This window comes from Prionailurus viverrinus, chromosome C1 (assembly GCF_022837055.1).
Source record: "Prionailurus viverrinus isolate Anna chromosome C1, UM_Priviv_1.0, whole genome shotgun sequence".
NCBI classification, from domain to species: Eukaryota; Metazoa; Chordata; class Mammalia; order Carnivora; family Felidae; genus Prionailurus; species Prionailurus viverrinus.
In genome coordinates, this window is record NC_062568.1 from 10,354,925 (window position 1) to 10,375,746 (window position 20,822).

The window sequence follows — 20,822 nt, forward strand, 5'->3', positions numbered from 1 at the left end:
ATCTGAAGTGGGCTCCATGCTGACAGCAGTGAGCCTGATGGGCTCGAACCCACGAACTGGGAGATCACCACCTGTGCCGAGGTCGGACACTCAACCCTCCGAGCCACCCAGGCACCCCTGTAATTTACAGGATTTTTTTCATCTCTCTCTTTCTGCCCCCAAGAGCTCGTTTTCACCCCTGTTGAGCATGCAGACTGTAACTGAATGCATTCTTTGGAGTTCACTTCAGCCGTTTGTCTTTATTTGCCACCTTATACTCCTTTTTTTCCTGCTTCCTAACTAGATCCTGGCCTCCACTGTTCTGTAGAAAACGCCGTGGCCCAAATACAAAGAGATGCGAAAGAAGTTCAGTTTTAGCTTGCGTGAAGGGCCCAGATCCTGAAAGTTTAGAGGATTTTTAGGGTGACTTTTACTACTCAGTACATGTAAGACAGTTTTACATTTCGGTGGCACCCTGGTTTTGGCACATGGGTGTGCTGCAGCGTATTGGTTGAGAACAACGTCCTGTGAGTTCCTAGGGAATGATGTGTTCTGGCAAACTACATTCCAACCCTCCGAGTGGCCAATCCAGAAGATCAAAAGAGTGGGTGGCTGGGTGGCTAATAAAAAGGTAAACATATTGAATAAATCCCTAGGTAGGGCTGCTGTGCAGCCGTCAGCTGTCCACATGGCCATTCAGAATAAAGGCCTCCTTCCCTGGAGCACGTAATTCTGTGTTTGATACAAAACAAACTTCTGTGTTCTTTAAACCATTGATATTTGGGATTTTCTTTTCTCAAAGATAAAATCAATTCTAACTTACAAGTTATATTTAAATTTCTACTTGCCTGAACTCCTTGGCAGAATTGAGTGCTATCCAGCTGTAAGATCATAGAATCAAGTTTCATGCTAACCTCTTGAGTCATTTTAAAATTAACTCTTAGTAAAACCATTCTCATTTTTTCTTTCTCTGTTGTTGTATCCCTTTACTTTTGGCTTTTGAATTCAATTTTGATGACCCCTTCTCCTATCAGCATAGGCTGTGGTCTCATTCCGGCCACCTTCACAGATACTCGTTTCATGGACGTACTTGTGTCCTGTTGCCTTGAAGGTGTTGTTGCTAACCACCGGCACTTATCTTCAGTTGGCATTTTTACAGCTAGTGAAGACATTGCCCGCCCCTTCCCAGGGAATATGTTGTAGAGGAGTGGCTTTTAAAAATGTCTTCTGGGGGGCGCCTAGGTGGTTTAGTTGGTTAAGCGTCTGACTTCAGCTCAGGTCATGATCTCACAGCTCACAAGTTCGAGCCCCACGTTGGGCTCGGGCCCTGTACTGACAACTCAGAGCCTGAAGCCTGCTTGGGATTCTGTGTCTCCTTCTCTCTCTGCCCCTTCCCCCCTTGTGTGCTGTCTCCCCCTCTCTCTCAAAAATAACATTAAAAAAAATTTTTTTTAATGTCTTCTGGGTTCCCATAAAACCACAAACCCATTGTAGTTGTATACTTCCAAGTAAAATTTGAACAAAGGGTCCCTGTTGAAAAAATAAGTTTGAAACCCATTTTTCTAGAGAAGCAGGAAGTTCATGAATTCTGTAGTGACTATGAGTAGATATTCTCACTCTGTACAGTGTTGTTTCACATGCTGTTCTTTCTGGTGCCTTGGTATTAGGAGTAGCTAAGATTTTATTTCATTTTAAAGTTTATTTATTTTGAGAGATACACAGCGTGAGTGGGGAAGAGGCAGAGAGAGAGGGAGAGAGAGAGAACCCCAAGCAGGCTCTGTGCTGTCAGTGTGGAGCCCAGCGAAGGGCTCAAACTCACAAAACTGTGAGATCATGACCTGAGCCGAAACCAAGAGTCAGACGCTTAACCGACTGAGCCACCCAGGTGCCCCAGGAATAGCTAAAGTTAAGGTTTTAGTAACAGAAGTCTTGGTGTAACAGAAGTTTTAGTAACAGAAGTCACATGGAGAGGTACTTTGTGGGTGTAAGAAATGAGTAGCTGTGGATCCAGCTTCTCCTAAATCAGCGATTAGATGTCAGGCTTTGGGTGTCGTCCAGTTCTAGTTGCTCAGGAAGACCAGGTACCTAATGGCTTCTTACGCTTGTGGGGACCGCTACGTTAAGTCTTTTTCATCAACACTGACTTGAAAGGCAAATCTGCCAAAACATTGATTCAGCTCATATTTCTTAAGGTTTCTTCGGTAAGTTGAAAAGTTAATGATAGGAGTTAATATAGATTGGCAGTGACTTTTGTTTTAGTCTGATAAATCCTTCAACACAATTAGTCACTTAAAATAATGGATGAGCTCTAATATTTTGTCCGGGTAAGGGAACAAAATGAAATAAGGTGTTGCATTTTCCAAAACAGTAGGAAATACTGTGATAGAGAACAAAACATGGATGCATGTATTTAGATAAATAGGTGGACAGATCTTAAGGAAACCACCTGTCCGTTGGAGTAGCTTTGAAAGGCGTTAGTTAAGGGAATAATTGAGTTATTTAAAACCACTAACAGCTCTTACTTCTTTTGAAGTAGATGTGTTTAAGCATATAAGTTTATTGAATTTACCTGTCTTCAAAATGTTCATTTCCTTTTGATGTATTCATATTTAGTATTTCCTTTTGTTTCAAAGTATAGAACTGGGGTGGTAATTTTTGTTGTTGTTTGTTTGTTTTGTTTTTGAGAATTTGATGAAAGCTCCCTTCAGGACACTCCTATAACTTAAACCCCATTTTGTTTTTAAAATTTTGAAGTAGTCACAAGCTATTTTAAAAATGCAAGTACAGGGACGCCTGGGTGGCTCAGTCGGTTAAGCATCTGACTCTTGATTACCGCTCAGGTCATGATCCCACAATCAAGCCCCATATCGGCTCCCCAAGGAGGAGCCACCCCCAGAAGGAGCCTCCCCCAGGAGGAGCCTCCCCCAGGAGGAGTCTCCCCAAGGAGGAGGCTCCTGACAGCAAAGAGCCTCCTTGGGATTTTTTTTCTCCCTCTGTCTCTGCTCTTCCCTTGCTGCTCATGCGTGCCCTTTCTCTCTCTCTCTCTCTCTCTCTCTCTCTCTCTCTCTCTCTCTCTCTGTCTCTCTCTCAAAAAAGAAAAAAATGCAAGCACAGTACAAAGAGCCTTTCCTGAACTGTTGGAGCATAAGTTACTAACCTAATGACCCAATATTCCAGAGTACTTCAGTGTGTATTTCCTTCAAACAAGGACATTGTCCTGTATGACGACAATGTAATCATCAAAATCAGGAAAATCCCATTCATCTTAATGCTAACCACCATCTAATCCTGAGACCCTGTGCAAGTTTTATTATCTTTTACATCCGAGACTCATGTGTTGTCTTTAGCTGCCATGATTCTCTAGTCTCTTTCTGGAGAGTTCTAGAATAGTCTTTACTTGACGTTTATGACCATCTCACTTTTGAAGATTACAGGCCAGTTATTCTATAGTGCATCCCTCGATTTTGGGTTGTCTGAGGTTTCCTTACCATTAGATTCGGATTTGGCGGAATATAACAGAAATAATGCTGTCTTCTCAAGTGGCCCAGTTTGCATTTATTTCATGACTGATGGTGTTCACTTTAACCGTTACAGGATGTGTATGTACTAGGTTTTACTACTATAAAGTTATTCCTTTCTCTATTATAATAAACATTTTGTGGGGAGAACTTTGAAATTATTTAAATGTCCTGCTCCTAATGTATCTTCCTATTTCTATCAGTATGGACTATTTCTTATTCAGTATTTTAATCCATTATAAAAATTGAGTTGCTTACATTGTCCCCAATTTGGCCAGTGAGGGTTCCTTCAAGCTGGCTTCCTATTCTTTATTAGCATTCGCTTTGGGCACAAGAAAATATTCCCAGTCTTATCTAGAACTTTCCATTACCCCATTTCTCCATCCTGGTTCTATTTATTAGGGAATGGCGTGTACAAGCCAAGATTTAGGGTGTGTTTATTGCTGTTGGAGGTGAGAGTTATTTGCATGTATGTGTGTGCACACACATACATTTTCTTTGTGTGTGTGTGTATGTGTGTGTGTATTTTCTAAGACCATAAGTCCATAGCAGTGCTCCCATTCCAGCCCAGACATTCAGGGTTCATTCCAGTTTTCTGTTGTTCCGTGTTTGTGTGTCTCTTCAACCTGGCTCACATTATTCCTAACTTATTTACTTACTGGATCAGTGCCCTTGTTTGTAACCAGACTCCGTCTTTTCCCCTGCATGTTTGCTGTGCCTCCTCAGGGCTGTCCTCTGCTCAGCTGTGGATGTCCTCTCCACCCCCTCAGGCTCTGACACTCCATGCTGACTCTCTCTTTCTTAATCTGGGGGACACACAGTCCCTAGGGTGGGGATTTCTGCCTTCTTTAGCCTCTTTAGGGCTGAATTGTCCTGGAAAAGTAGGCGGAAAGACTTAAGAAACCTTTGTCAGGAGGTTCTTATTAAAATGAAGGTAGGCGGGGAGGGAAAATGGTTGTATACAATGGAGCTTTTTCTAAAGCTGGTAATAATGTAGAAAACATTTCTGGGCTCATGTATATGTTCTGTGTCAGACCTGGAAGCAGGTATATAGCCAAGTGGCCCTGGTTCCTTTTAGTGAGAAATCAAATTTAGATCGCAGTCTGGGTGCCGAGGTTGCTTACTGCTACCGAAGAAGTTGTTGCTTCTGGGACTTTGGTGTGCAGGGCTGGGGAAACCATTCATTTGTTTTTGTTTTTTTTTCTTTTAAACAAGAAAACATTGAGTCATATGGATATTTCCAACTTAGAATTAGAGGATTTTTACTTATTATACTTGACTTTATATTTATAGCTCTTTCCTTTACATTGAAAATCTTGGTTCCTGATGAAGTTATTTGCTCGCTCTGTTTTTCAAAATGACATCAGTATGATTATTAAAACAATTTAAATGTTATCTGCAGTTTTCTTTGTACTTAGGATATAACTTACAAAATGAAGTATATTTCAAGAATTCCAGCTTTTGTTTCTGTTCCGATCACACTGTTCCCTCACTGCCTGTATAGGTTATGATTAGTTTCAGTTATCTTTCTGTAGTTTTTTTTAAATGTGTGTCTGTGTTCTCCATGTTCTCAACTGGGGAGTTGATACTTTCTTTACATACTGTTCTGTACTTTTTTTTTTTTTTTTTTTAACTTAATCTACATTGGAGATCACCCTGCAGCCATATATGGAGATCTCTCTCTCTCTCTCTGTCTCTCTTTATGACGTTTGCAGAGTGCTGTACTGGAGTGCCACAGTTTACTCAACTAATTCCCTATCAGTGGACATAGCTAGGCTGTTTCCAGTCTTTTGCTTCTGCAGATAATGCCATGAAGAATGTCTCTGCGTATGTTATTTGGTGTTTTTGCTAGTGTTTCTTTGGGAAAGATTCCTAGAAGTTTGGGATTACTGGGACAAAGGATAAATTCATACTTTTATTAGATAGTGGCAAACACCCCTCTGGAGGACTTGTGTCCTAACATCATACAAACCCAGCAGCAGATGAGAAGACCTTTTTTCCTGAACCTTGTTCACAGGCTTGTCAGACTTCCCCCTTTGAGGGGCAATCTTTCAGGAGGAAAAGGGTGTCTGTCTACTGTAGTTGTAGCTGGCTTATTCTCGTGAGCGAGTAAACGTATTTTCACGATTCAGGACATTTTTATCTACTTTTGTGAACTTCTGTTCATAGGTCTTGCTTATTTTTTCTTTAGGTATGTTGCTCTTCCCTCTTTTTAGAAACTTACGCATTTAGGGATACTAACCCTTTGTGATGTACATCCAACTATTTTTTATAAGTTTTTAAATTATTATTATTATTATTTTTTTGCCATGTAGATTTTTATGTAATAAAACTTCCCAGTCTTTTCCCGTGCTGCTTCTGGATTTTGAGTCATAAATTTTCTTCCATTCTGTGATGAGGGAGGAATTCTCCATGCTTCCTTTAGTGCTTAAGTGTTTCATCATTTTACATTTAAACCTCTCTGTAATTTATCCTGAGTACATTTGAGGAATAGATCCAGTCTTTTTCTTTTTCCATTTGCTTTGTAGATTTTGATACATGCTGTTTTCCAATTATTGCTCTTTTTTTAAATGGTACTATTTAATTTCCTAAATTTATGGTAAATGCTTTTTGGAATCCATGAAGGAATACAAGAGATCCAAACTTTTATCTCTGATATCTTTAAAAGATGAAATGAGTTTTGGAAGTCCATTAGTTACATTGAACCAGGTACAGGAGAAAACACACAGGTATATGAATGGGTGGGAGCCTTCCAAGAAAAGAAAACCTGTGTTGTTCAACTCTGGAGAACGGTTTCAAGAAATTTGCAAGCAAAGTTTGGCATGATAGCGTCCTTAATCAGCCCAGCCCTTGTAGTCTATTAGCAGTCTTTCCCAACATTAAAATAAATGTCGTATTTATATGTAGAGGTGGGTAAGTAGAAATTGAGGTGAGTGAGACCTTAATCAGGTAGTATCGAAAAGATTCAGATTCCAAAAGGAAATATTTATGCCATAACTAGGGAATTGATAAAAACCTTTTAGCTGATGGTGTATTTATATGTTGGGTTTATTTTGTAATTGTTTCAAGAATGCATTATGTATCAGAGCAGAGGACTCTGTGTATGATCCTGTTTTTTTTAACGTTTATTTATTTTTGAGACAGAGAGAGACAGAGCATGAATGGGAGAGGGGCAGAGAGAGAGGGAGACACAGAATCGGAAGCAAGCTCCAGGCTCCGAGCCATCAGCCCAGAGCCCGACACGGGGCTTGAACTCACGGACCGCGAGATCGTGACTTGAGTTGAAGTCCGGACGCTCAACCGACTGAGCCACCCGGGCGCCCCTGTATGATCCTGTTTACACAGGAGCTGGAGCAAATGTTGATACCCATCATCCTTTCAGAGCGCTTTGCAACTTAATAACCAGGTTTCCCATCCAAGGACTTTGTTTACAGTGATGTATTTGTGGGGTTGTGGGCTTTTTGTTTTTTGGTGGGGTTTTTTTTTTTGGAGTTTTTTACTTGTATTATCCTCTTAGACTAATAATGAAGTCATTCCTCTGTATTCCAACACCTTTTTCAGTCTCTGTTTTGCTCCCTCCTTGTGTATAGTTGAGCCAGAGGTATAGTTTGATATAGTAACTCTCACTGCTTAGTAGCTAATAGCTTACCATCTATTATGGTCTAGGAAATTAAAATGTCGTTAAAAAAATCACTGACCAACATCTCCCCTCCCCCCCCTTTTTTTAACAAGCAATACTCTGAGAGCCTTAATAACTAATGCTTGCAGATTTAAAAAAATATATCTTTTTAAATTTATTTTTGAGGGAGAGAGAGAGAGAATGAGCAGAGGAGGGGCGGAGAGAGGGAGACCCGGAAACAAAACAAGCTCCAGGCTCTGAGCTGTCAGCACAGAATGAGGCACGGGGCTTGAACTCATTAAGGACAAGATCATGACCTGAGCTGAAGTCGGGTGCTTAACTGACTGAGCCACCCAGGCGCCCCTGATTTAAAAAAAATATTTACACCCAGGGGCACCTGACTTCAGCTCAGGTCATGATCTCATGGTTAGTGGGTTCAAACCCCACATCAGGCTCTGTGCTGACAGCTCAGAGCCTGCTTCGGATCCTGTGTCTCCCTCTCTGCCCCTCCCCCACTCATTCTCTGTCTCTGTCTCTCTCTCTCTCTCAATCCCTCAAAAATAACTAAAGGTTAATAAAAATATGTTAAGCCATCATCTGCTTTGTTAAAAAATGAAAACCATGTATTTTACTGTGGACTGTGGGGCATTGGGGAAGTGGAAAGTTAGCCAGACGTTCATTAGATGTCTGTCTTCTCCAGAGGTTCTTTCATCTGCCGGCACCTTTTCTCTCTGCTTCCCATATTATCCTTTACTTAGACTCCTTTCTGCCTTTTAGCTTAGTCTTCTCTCTACATCATTGCAGGAATCCCATAGATTAACATTCATTTAAAGTGCTCCCGGGGCACCTGGGTGGCTCAGTCGGTTAAGTGTCTGACCTCGGCTAAGGTCATGATCTCACCGTTCCCAAGTTGAAGCCCCACATCTGGCTCTGTGCTGACAGCTCAGAGCCTGGAGCCTGCTTCGGATTCTGTGTCTCCCTTCTCTCTCTGCCTGTCCCCAACTCCACGCATGCTTTCTGTACTTGGTCTCTCTCTCTCTCTCTCAGAAATAGATAAACATTTGGGGCCTCTGGGTGGCTCAGCCAGTTAATGGCTCAGATCATGGTCTCATAGTTTGTGAGTTCAAGCCCCACGTCAGGCCCTGTGCTGACAGCTCAGAGCCTGGAGCCTGCTTCGGATTCTGTGTCTCCCTCTCTCTGCCCATCCCCCCACTTGTGCTCATGTTCTCTTTCTCTCTCAAAAATAAACATTAAAAATTTGAAAAAAAAAATAAAGTGCTCCCAATGTTTTTATATACACGATAGGACAGTTTAACTTCATTCAGTTGAGAGCTTAGATCCTGGTGAGTTATTTTGCTTTATGTTGGTGTTGAATAGCTCTGGTCTAATCTTGACCTGTTTGAGAAATCCATGCAGATAGTCATATGGCGACTTGGGCACTTGGAACTACCCCTGAGAACCTGCAGATTCAGGCGGGTTGGGGGTCCGGAACACACTCTTCCTCCTGACGGTTATTCTGGGCAAGACGGGCCAAATGTGAAATCGACAGCTTGCATTGAGAACCCCTGGCCCTCGCCATCCTTCTGTGTCTCTAGTGTTCTTCCTACCCACCCTCTGCCCGTAGGACCTGGGTTCTTATTTGTCCCCTTCTAATCCTTTAAAAATACTTTATTTTCAGGAAGGGATCTGACTTCCGTTCCATTGATACATATCAGTGTGAACTTAAAGAGATGCTTTGATTTTTAGTCACCTTTCTGATTGTGAAGGGAGGACAGTTTGGTCCCATTATAAAAATTTCAAAAAGAATGGGGGCTAATTCAGTGGAATAGAAAATCTGCCTGCCCCCTGAAACCATGCCATGGTGACAGCCACACTCCTATGTGAAAAGAGCATATCTAGGGAGACATGGAAGCAGAAATGTGGGGGAACAGCAGCACCACCCAGTATAATCGCAAATACAGGCAGTTCTTTATTTACTTGCCTTATTGTAAACATAAACCGTGTGACTGTAGTTACAGTATTTTTATTTCTTCTGAGTGATGTTGAAGGCCATAAAGAGTAAACCCTGGAGCAAAAATACCAGATAAGGGGGCACCTGGGTGGCTCAGTCGGTTAAGCATCCAACTTTGGCTCAGGTCATGATCTCCCAGTTTGTGAGTTCCAGTCCCCGTTCGGGCTCTGTGCTGACAGCTGAGAACCTGGAGCCTGCTTCCGAGTCTGTGTCTCCCCCTCTCTCTGCCCCTCCCCTGCTCATGCTGTCTTCCTCTGTCTCTCAATAGTAAGTAAACATTTAAAAAAAAAAAAAAAAAAGACAAAATGCCTTGCTCTAAATGCCTCCAGAACTTCCTGTTTCGGTGAGTAATACCATCAGTAGCTGGTAGGCATTCCGTCACTGCTGTCGTCTCAGCCGCTATACTGTGGCACTCCCCTTCCAGGAGGGGAAAGTTTCCGATCAATTCTCTTAATTCTTAAGGGCTGCTGGCTTGTTTGAATTACATTCTCTGAACAGAGATTTCCTCTTGGAATTACTTTCCTAGGCGGCTTTGATGCATTTCCCCCTTAGTAGAACTAAGAAAGGTAGGACTTGGTACCACGCAAGGGAAAGCATCGTTTAATTGGTGTTGTACGAGATGGGATCAGCGTGGCCCCCATGAATGTAAGTTTGTGGTTTACCATTGCTAGAAATCTAGAAATCTGTTGTGTTAACACTTTGGTATATAATGAGCTAGACAAGGATTCCTATTTTTTTTTTTTTTTTTTTTTTACACTGTGTGCTATTACTCTTGGCAAAGGGGAAGAAACCAAGAAAGCAAAAAGCAGTATATACTCTAGAAGCCCTGTATATAACAATGAATAATTGGGAACAACTCCAACATAAGATACTTTAAGAACAGTCTGGCAAACTAGGACATAAATGTAATGGAAATGTTAAAAATGTCTTTAGACGTGTGGATATAAACTAAGTTGAAATGCAGATCCCAAGATGGTGTAGACAGCAGTGAAAACGATAGGAAAGGGTATGTTTCGTCGGACCCGGGGATGCGCGTCAGCTGCGGTGCAGTAAAAACACCGGATGTTGCTTCCAGTCCTTGTGTCGCTGGAGCCCATGTGACCTAGGACTTCATGCCCTCGTGCGGGCTTCTTCGTCTCTAAGGGGGATGCTGGCATCTGTCCGTCTGCACCACACAGTTGTGGAGAGGCAGGTGAGTTTGGGAAAGCATTTGGGATGGATACCCTGCAGAGTAAACTCCGGGGAGATTTCAGCTCTGGCCTTGCGGAAAGTGGCAGTGGGTAAAAGCAGCACAGACTGGGCTTGTGATCTCAGCTCTGCTGTTACCTAGCCGTATGGTTTCCTTATCCTCTCTGGTGGCCACTTTCTCGTCTCTGAAGTAAAGACACAGAGAAGATCTTCTCCGAAGTCGTTTCCGGGGTTCAGATCATGCAGGAGTTTCAGAGCTTCAAAAGCAGGCCCTGCCACAGGTTCTAACGGATGCGCCGTTCTCCTCGCCTTTTAGGTGGTGTCGCTGTGGTGCTGGAATTTATTCTTAGTGTGCCTATGATGTGTGAGATTTCTGAAAAAACATAGTTGTTTTCCCTGGAATGCTCTAGGTTTTGTCAGTATTATGTTGTATTGATAATTCTGCAGAGCCTGCTTGGGTCTGTCCTGAGGTTAGAGGTTGTCAGGTTTCTTTCCCCCTCTTAAGTTCTGTTTATTTTATTTTAAACCAGAAGAAGTTTGCAAACATGGAACGAACAGCTTGACCAAAAGGTTGAAAACATTATCCCGTGGGCCATCTGTGCTCTGGGCCACACACACACAGGCGCCCCGTTTCAGTGGCCGTCAGCACCATCCGATCCTGTGGCTTGCCTTGGGCGAGTCCCCTAATCTCCTTGTGCTTTGCTTTCTCCCATCTGTAACTTGCCCGTCCTCGGCTCGGCTGACTGGGGCTGCAGCCCGGCCCTTCCTACGCACGGAAGGAGAGGAATAGAAGGCAGAGTTTAACAGTCTCGGGTTCTTTCCTTTTTGCGCACACTCCCTATGTGTCAGCAGAAATCTAGTTCTGAAACTACGGCCCATCTGCCATAACTGCACGCTTGAAGTTCTCTTTACTCCATGTTTGTCAAAGGTCTGAAATAAGTTAACTAATTGTGAAATTATAGATACAGTCTTATATACTTAACATTCCCATTCTTTCCCCAGTTAACCCTACGATGGTCTCCTTATGATTATTATTATTTCACTATAATTGTGGAGAAAGTGTAAAGTTGTTCATACTTGCCTTGAGAACCTGCCTCCTTAAAGGATTTTATTAGGTGAAAAACTAGAAAAGAACCATTTTATTAGTCTAGGAAAGCAGGATGGTCCTACCTTTTTTTTCTGAAGTTGATATTCTAAAACTGTCTTAATGTGTTTAAGAAATGTAACAGGTTAGGGGAAGTGATGCAAGCATCAGACAAATGTAGGACAATGGCATTATTTAGAATAGGAGTTATCAAAATCAGTAGTCCATGAGGACACTTGTTAACCAGGAGTTAAAAATCCTTTGGTTTTATACAAGTAAATTTGAGACTGATTTAAAATCTCAGCTGGATGGGTCCCTTTTTTTTTTTTTTTTTTTAAAGTTCATGTTTGAGAGTGCACATGCATGAGCTGGGGAGGGGCAGACAGAGAGAGAATCCCAAGCAGGCTCTGTGCTATCAGCACAGAGCCAGATGCAGGGCTCAAACTCAGGAACCATGAGATCATGACCTGAGCCGGAGGCAGACACTTAACCTACTGAGCCACCCAAGCACCCCTGGATGGATCACATTTAAATTCTAACATTGTTGACCTTCTTCAGCTTTTTAAATATGAGTAGGTGGGTATGAGAGAGACATAGACATAGAGTAGACTTTAAAGTAGATCTTAAAAAGTGATAGCCACGAAGTTACAAATTTGTTGATACAAAGTAAACTGGGAAATTTTGGAGTTTTGTCATAAAGTGATTATGGTGATTTATTTATTTATTTTGAGAGAGGGCACAAGTGAGTGAGGGGCAGAGAGAGAGAATCCCATGAGAGGTAGGGTGGGGAAGGAGAGAGAGAAGTGGGGCTCGAACTCACAGTGTGATCATGACCTGAGCCAAAGTCAGATGCTTAATGACAGCCACCCAGGTGCCCTGTGGTGATTAATTTTAAAAGGTGTTTTTTTTTTTTTTTTTTTTGACCCAGACAAATACCACGTTTATTTCACAAACACCAGGAAAATGGGTTGGGGTGGAGTTGGGACACAGGTGCACAGCTGCGCACGGTCATCAGTGACCCGCTTCCCCCACTGAGGCTCCAGCCAGGCAGCGCCTCCAAGTTGACAAACGAGTGAGTGCAGGGAGGGCCCTTGAACACCAAGCCCCCTGCAAGGCCAGCTGTCCCAGGAAAACCACAAATAAGAGTGGGACACGGCCCCACCATACAGATCATCTAGCCACCGGTCTTCACTCTGGAGGTCTGCAGGATCGCAACAGTGACCCCAAAGAGGCCACTGGCGCTGCCAGATCTCCACGATGAGAATCTTTACAAAGAGGCTGGGGTTCTGTGCATCAGCCAGGGCAGCTCCACTGCCCACGATGCCCACGCAGACTCCACAGAAGAGGTTAGACAGGCCCACCGTGAGGCCAGCCCCACACGTGCAGTGCCTGCATGGGAGTTTCGATGTGCAGTGGCCTGGGGGTCAGTGGCACTGAAAGGCTCAGCCAGGTTGCTAATCACAGTTGCCACGATGACGCCATAGATGGCCACAGCCTCACTGTTTTAAAAGATTTTTTTATTGAAGACATTTTCCTTTTGTTGGAAGACTAGATAGTCTGGGCTCGGCTGATTCCTTTTTAAGAATAAAGTACAGGATCCAGTCCTTACCTGCAGTAGGGCTTTTGCCCTGCCCGGTCTCCGTAGGCTGTTGCCGTGAGTGCAGGCTTCCTCCTCGGTCCCGTGCTGTGGGGTTAAGTAGGCACCCTCTCCGCTCACGTCCGGTGGCCTTTGCTCTAAGAGTTAATGATGTCTGCAGGTGTGTTGGGATTAGCACTGTAAAGTTGTGTCAGGGCTTTTTCTTTCTTTTGATCTTCTGAAAGGGATGAAAGATAGCCATTAAACTCAAGGGATTAGGTCCCCTCTCTTTAAAGACTTTAGGTACCATAAATATTTCACTTCAGATGTAAGGCAAAGAATTATATACATCTAGGGGGAAACGGGTGTTTTATATTACCAGTTGGAAATTATTCGGTCTCCACTTACAAATTGAATGAGCTTTGTAGAGATACTTTTCTCCCAACCTGTAGTGGACTGAGATTGGGGGGAAAAAAATGTGCAGGTTTATAGCTCAGTAATTATACAGATTTTTTTTTTTCCTTCTAAAACCTTTTTCTTTGTGTTTATAAGTTAACATGCTGTCTCTGTCGTGCCTCCTCCCTGCCCGATGGGGTCTCCCCACTCCGCTGCTACACCAAGAACTGCCTCTGACACTTCAAGAACCAACTGCCGTGCACCCATGTTCGGTTTAAGTGTGTGTTCGGTTTTTTAAAAGAGGCCCTATATTTTGTTCTTTCTCTTCCTTTAAGCTAACGCTGCTTAGAAAGGGAAAGTGAGGTTGACGTGCCCGCGGCAGAGTTAGACGGTTCTGGTCACTGCACTCTCAGGAAGCTGGTAGGAAACCAGGAGGGGAGCCCTGCGCAGGGGTTGTGGTTTCAGCCCCGTTCCACTCTGCCCACGTCACGCCAGGATGGGAGGCTGGGAATGTCCTCGCCCTTCGTGTTTTCCTAGGATGGACTGTCGCACCGTGGAATGGTATTTAGAATTAGGACTTCGGAGAGGAAGGGGTAGGCTTGGTAGGTGCCAGCCCTAGAATCAGCCTGTTAAATGATGATTCCTATCCCCACCCCATATCACATCATCAGCCATTTAGGACAGATTTAAAATACAGTCAGCTCAGTGGCTTACGGTATCTGTGTGATTCTGCATTCTGTATTTTGTCCCTGAATTTATGGAGAGCTCTGTGTGGTTATTTGTATTTAAGCCGATAGTGGTGTTTTCTGTTATTTGCTGTGACACATGTGAGATACACTCAGTCCTTTTCCGGAGCTCCTAGCCCCCTTTTTACTTTGTTCTTGCCTTTTTATTAGAGAAAACTCTGGGCGATGAAGTAAGTACCAGACTGCAGGCGGTTAAATATGGGGGTTTGAATCCCGAGGCACGTCTCAGTGATGTGAAGGGAAAAGTAAAATTGTGAGTAGAGATTGTTAGCGATGGTCAAAATAGAGTGCCAGATGAATATAGCCACTGGCAGGGGTTTAAGGTTAAGGAATGAAGAGCCTCGTGCTTGATAACGCTGCGCCACATTCGGATTAGAGGTCTACTCAGTTACCGCCTTAAACCTTTACTTCCGATGCTTCATAAAATTCTAGGAATGGCTCTGTGTGTGAAGCTTATCCAAACTTTGGGCCTATAATATAACCCTAAAAGAAAGACAGGGGCAAAAAGAAACTGTGAAAGGTGTTTGGCAGCGAGCAAGAGTGGGAGCTCACCAACGCTTTGAAGGTCAATTAGCCAGAAAATGTGCTAAAGACTGGGTGCGGTGCCGCGTTACTGGCCGAGAATTACCCCCAAGGTCCTCAAAGTGGTCCTGCCGCCCGAGCCAGAGAGACAATTACAGACCTGGAGGAGATGCTACAAAAGCTTTAATTAAGGGACTTACTTACACCCCACTAGGTTTTGGAAATTAAATTCTTGCTTGTGCTTAACTGATGTTTCTTTTGTCTGGGCTTCCACGTGGATTTCAGCAGAGAGCACTGTTTTCCCCTGGGTCTGCTTTCCGTTGGAAGCCGCTCCACTGTGATGGATACCGGCAAAGCCGAGAGTTTAATCCTTGCAGGGAACCGGGTGGAAAAGTGAGCCGAGGAGCTTTCTGCCAGGGAGCGTTTTGGGCACAGGTTGAAAATCGTCGTGTTTAGACACACCTTAGTACCCCCGGAAACCAGGACCTCTCTTTGGGCTTAGACACGTGAAGAAGGGTAATAAGCAGATGTATTTTGTAGAATTTGAATTTTAGAATTCCCATTCACAGGGCACCATGACTTTCCTTGAATTGGCAGCTTTATGTCTCTAGACCCAGCAGGCCGCTCTTTCTCCAGAAACATGTGTTTGTTTTGTGTCGAGGAGGTTAGAGTAGCCTCTGTCATCCAGGCCTGGTTGTTCACAAGCCCAGACCCGTGGTGAGGCTGCATTCAGATGTGACTTCTAGAAGGACGGATTTAAGTTGCATCCAGTCCCAGGCAGTGCGTTACGATGCGTCGACCTGCCTGTGTTCCTGAGCTCAGCCATCCTGCGGTCGATGGGAGACGTTGTCATCTTTGAACTCGGGCCTAATGGCTCCTTTACTCCAGTCTGTTCCCTTTGTTTCCATAGTGAAGCAATTCTCTTATTTCTTGTCTCTCTTCCTTGGAGTGATTTATTTCTGCCTGCAAAGTTTGGTTTGAGCCATAACGTTTTAAAAAGCACTAAGAAATGCTTGTGTTCCAATAATTTTAAATTTTCTTTCAGTATTTCTAGTCTACACCCATCATCAGTCAGGAGGTCCATTTTTTAGGTCCTCTCCGTACCCTTTGAAGTCCCTTTGTGTGCCTCTCAACCTGTGTGTGGGAAGACCAAAACTTCCTCCTTGCTCTAACTGAACAGAAGAGTCAATAAAATCAGAAGTACTGGGGCCCCTGGGTGGCTCAGTCAGTTAAGCGTCCGACTTTGGCTCAGGTCATGATGTCATAGCTCATGAGTTCGAGCCCCGCGTCGGGCTCTGTGCAGCCAGCTCAGAGCCTGGAGCCTGCTTTGGATTCATTCTCTCTCTCTCTCTTTCTCTCTCTCTCTCACAGAAATAAGTAAACATTTAAAAAAAAAAAAAAAAGTACTTATCATCATCTGACCTTGTCAGGAAAGAGAAATTGCAAAAAAAACAATTGTGGTGTCACGGGTTAAAGGGTGCAGTTTTCAGCAAAGTGAAGTTTCTGAAGAACTCCGTTACCGAACTTCCCTCTTCCGTGCAGTAGGTAGAGGAGGGCTCCCCCTGGGTCCAGGCGTCCGAGGCCCCCTTGGTGCGGCGGCTGCTCTACAGCGGGGTCCTCTGACCCCGGCCAGGTTAGCGTGTGGTGATGACTCGGACGGACCCGTGTGCTGGCCTGAGAGCTTTTGGCATTTACGTTATTTAGAGCGCTCTCCTACTCGAATAGATCTTAAATAATGCATCATAGCGAATTTCAGTTTTCTTTGGAAAGAGGGAAATTGTATTTCGTGATAGGAACATTTTTGTTTGACCGAGTACCTGACTGGTTAACAAGCTAAAGCCAAATGCGGTCGGAACTTCTGGAGAAAGGGGCAGATGGCATGAGCACGCTTGCTCACTGAAGAAGAATGTAACTGAATTTTGCTAAAAAGTGCTGATTCCAAAGGTTCTTTTATGAAGTAAAAATTCTGAGTTCTTATCTCTTCAGCTTTATTTTGCTAACATTGTTAGAACTAGTACATCTGGCTTAGATTCTAAAATAGTCTGGTTTTATGCTTCAGTTAAAATGAATCCAATCAAATTGGAATTTGAAGATAGATAAAAAGGATTTTGATACACAGGGAGGATTCTTAAACAGAGCAGGGTTAGCAGGGAAGGTCTTAAGCCTCCTTTCTTTCTGGATGGCCTTTGGAAACAGGCCGCTGGTGGTTTCAGTTAGTGTAGGGCATTCAGCTGTAGTTGTGTGTGTGTGTGTGTGTGTGTGTGTGTGTGTGTGTGTGTGTGTAAAGGGGTGACGGACGGTGGAGCGGGTGGCCTCCTCAGCGGTCCTTCCGGTGTCCGACTCTTGGTTACACTGCTTACCGTCAACACTTGGACAAGCTCCACGCTTTGTTGTCTGAAGATTTCTTTTATTAGGGTGGGGGTGGGGTTAGTTTTGTAAATGGGGTTCAAGTGTGCCGTCTTTATCAGATTTAGTGATATCTCTCTCACTTCATCCGTTCGGTTTGCTTTCTGTGTTGCGTCCCCCCTCTGTCCAAGCGTGGATGCATGTGCACAGCCAAATACAAACTCCAGATGCAGCCCAGTGAAATTTTCTAGTAAGACATTGGAACAGAATTGTTTAGGGGGAGGTGAGGAACAGACCATTTTGTATTTCAGCCCAGGGTGCTCTGAGAGTTAAGAGTGACAATTAAAAATGTTTTTTAGGTGGGGGCACCTGGATGGCTAAGTCAGTTAAGCGTCCGACTTTGGCCCAGGGCATGATCTCAGTTTGTGGGGTCGAGCCCCGCGTCGGGCCCTGCACTCACCATGTGGAGCCTGCTTTCCATCCTGTCTCCCTCTCCCTGCCCCTCCCTAGCTTGCGTGTTCTCGCACGCTCCTTCTTTCTCAAAAATAAAACACTGTTTTTCAGGAACATAAACATACATCCTTCTGGGCTGACTGGGAACGGTGTGAAATCGTCCCGTGTCTTCATGGTGCAGCTGGTACTGACGTGTTCGTGGTCCCCCTCCGCCCCTCTTCATCATGCTGACCTTGGAGCCATTAGTACAGACTCAGCAGTTTATCCTTTCATAAATAATGCACTCGCTCCGAAACGGCAGGCTGCAGGCTTGTGGCCCAGACCTGCTGGGTATTTATAGTTCATGCCAGTAAATGTTTCGGTTGAATCGGTCAGGAGCTGTGGGCCTGATCTCTTTTCAAGTTGGTGGCTAGAGAAGTGAGTCAGCTCCCCCCCCACCCCACCCCAACCTTGAGGAGGGAATGAGCACTGCTGAACTCTGTGGCCCTGGCCAGCTGGCGAATCTGGAGGGGCTTGTAGGTTTGCTTGTGTTTGGCTGTTTGAGCCTCAGTACCAGTTCCTGGTTTGGTGAGCCATGTCTCTGCACTGACACCAGATGAAGAGAGCACTTCCTGCCTATCTTGAAGTAAATCGGGGGTCAACCCAGGCTTGTTTGGTGCTGGCCTTTGCTGTGGTTTTACGGGAGAGGCTCCAGAACTGCTGAGAAAGTGCTTTCTCCGACAGGAATGGGGGTTGCATTCTGCTAACAAGGCCTAAGCCTGCCGATGACAGCGCAAGCTTGTGCTTCTCTGTGCAAGAAGGTAGAAAAGAGTGAGGGTGGAATAGTAAATGAATTTTTATCCAGCAAGGATGACTATGGAAAAACCTGTTTCAAAACAGGTTCTTCCCACGTCAGGTCATCAGTTTTACGGTTCACTTTTCCCCTTTGTCCTTCCTCCCTGCCAGGTTCCCCTAGGACTTCTCCAGCTGTGCTCCTTTTCTTGATCCTTCCTGCCTGGAGCTCTGGGATTAAAAAAAAAAAAAAAAAGAAGGAAGGAAGAAAAGAAAGAAAAAGACAAACCATACAGGACCCTGACTTTGATATTTACTGCTTAACCTTTTCCTTGTAAGAGTGGCTAGCTATAATACCAAAAATAATTTCAAGACTAGAAAGTGTGAGGAAGCACTTTCATTTACTAGCCAGTGGCTTAAAGGAGTTATTTTTCAAGCAGACTAGCGAGCCTGCGGTGTTAAATGTCTGTTGACTCTCTGGCCGGGAGAAACATTGATTTCTCTCTTTCAGGTGCTGCTTTCTTCCCCGGGAGATGCGCCGAGATCTTGGCCAGGGGTCAAAGCATCGGGAAGCTCGGGGTCCTTCATCCTGATGTCATCACTAAATTTGAGCTGACCATGCCCTGCTCCTCCCTGGAAATCAACATCGAACCCTTTTTGTGAAGATGGGTCTCTGCCGTGTGACTCTCTCCTGGAGTATTCTGCTCCTTCCCTGGTGTCCTTGAGTCGTCTCCGCCCTCCCCCCCCCCCCCCCCCCCCCCCCCCCCCCGGGACCATTCGCTTGCGCTTTAATGTTTAATAAAGTAGAAAGTCGTGTCTGGCTCCGTGTGTAGAGGCCGCCCGCTCCCTGCATTAGGTCAGCTTGTGCGAACACGCTGTCTGTGAAGCCGCGTTACGAGGAGAAGCCCAGAGGACCGCGGGCCGGAGCCTTGCTGATGAAACCAGCGCTGATGCGGGAGAATGGAAGAATTTGTTCCTTCTCCATCTGACGTGCAGCCAGCAGTGGGAAACAACGGTAGCTTTGGGGAACGATTAGGGAGCAGCGGCCGTCTGGCAGTTACAGCCTTCGGAGTCCTTTGAAAGTGAAAGAAGACTCGAGTATTTGAAGGGCTTGAAGGTGCGTGGGTGTTTCCACTCTGATATCCCGAGACGGAGTTCACACAACACACATCTGTTCTGCTAGACGAGTTAAAACAGACGTGTTGATAGCAGTGCGGTATGAACATTCAGAAACCATGAAAGAGTATTTTTGCCCCAGGCTATACGTTCTGCTGTAATCAATACTATAAAATCATGGCTTTAAATACTTAGTTGAGCAACTAGGTTCTGTCTTATTTTGCAGGGAAGTATTAGGTCTCTCCTCTGACGCTAAGTGTGTCGGTCTGCCTTGTCTTGCCTCCTAATTTACTTTTATTTCTTTGATCTAGACTCTCCAATAGGTACTGAAAAAAGGTCGAATGTTTGAGATAAGTTCTCAATTCCTGTTAAGATGATGAAACAATAAAATGCAAAACTTTAAGTCCAGTAGAAATAACAAAGTTAGAAAGAATTAGGTTCTTGGAGCTTGTGCTGAGCCTACTACAGAGGAACCCAACCCCCTTACTGCTCTGAATCAGGGCAGCGGTGTCCAGCCTAGTAAGATTTGTGAACATACAGACTTTCACCACTGCTTCCCCGTTCTGTTTGGGGCATTTAAATGAAGAGAAAGCTCACAAAAAAGAATGTACGTCAAAAGGTTTTGTGTCCAGCATACATACCTAAAGATTTCTTACAAGTTAAGACAACCCAGTTTTTTTAAAATGGACAAAAGATTTGAACAGATATTTCCTGCAGATAAATGAAATCAGCATCGGGAAAAATTCTAATTAGTCATCAGGGAGATGCAAATAGAAACCACAGTACGAATTGAAATGGCCGAAATTTGAAAGACTGGCTCATACCGAGCATTGGTGAGACCCGTGCCGTGGGACCTCCGTGTCCTGCTGGTGGAAGCAGAGGGAACAGTGTTATTTATAGTAGCTTCAGCCCAAATGTTCATCAGCAGCTGAATAGCTAACTTATAGTACATCCATATCATGGAGTAGTTTTTGGCAATAAAAGGGGATGAGCTACTGAAGAAGAACATGAATGAATCCCTAAGCATGCTCAGGGAAAAAAAAAAAACAGACCCAAGACTACACGTGATTGCACATAAATGAAATTCTAAAAGAGTCAGTGGTACACTGGCTGGCTAGAGCTTGCACAGGGGAAAGGCCTGCAAAGGGTAGAGGGCTAAGCTGTTGGGGACGATGGGACGGGTCTATCCTAACTGGCATGGTAGTTAGGATGTAGCTTATTACCTCAGCAAAGATGGGAGAAACACGTTAACGTAGTTCGTAATCTTGCACCCCACATCTATGCCTAGGGTAAAAGCATGAACTGTGGAATTGGTGTGTCTGTTTAAAGTGGTTTACTGGTCCGCTCTTCAGGAGATATTGTCCCCCCAGGTTGTCTATAGTTAAAGTCCAGGTTCGTGGGCCATGTGCTAGCCATGGTTGAAGTGAGTGGATCTCCTGAGATACCCTGTTGGGCAGCCGCCTGGATGTTTTTTGGTCAGAAACTACTTGTAATGAA

General features: G+C 44.3%; 1 protein-coding gene and 1 pseudogene across 1 annotated transcript in view; one reads left to right on the top strand and one right to left on the bottom strand.

Annotated features, from left to right (window-relative positions):
• Positions 1–19,519, top strand: part of FARSB (phenylalanyl-tRNA synthetase subunit beta) — a 73,526-nt gene extending 54,007 nt beyond the window's left edge. Inside the window, exon 17 of the mRNA XM_047873881.1 lies at positions 18,721–19,519. Within this exon, the coding sequence (XP_047729837.1) occupies positions 18,721–18,872 (152 nt within the window). The 3' untranslated portion in view covers positions 18,873–19,519. The remainder of the gene's footprint in view (positions 1–18,720) is intronic.
• On the bottom strand, positions 12,574–13,638 carry LOC125172056 (V-type proton ATPase 21 kDa proteolipid subunit c''-like; annotated as a pseudogene).
• Positions 19,520–20,822: the final 1,303 nt, after the last annotated feature.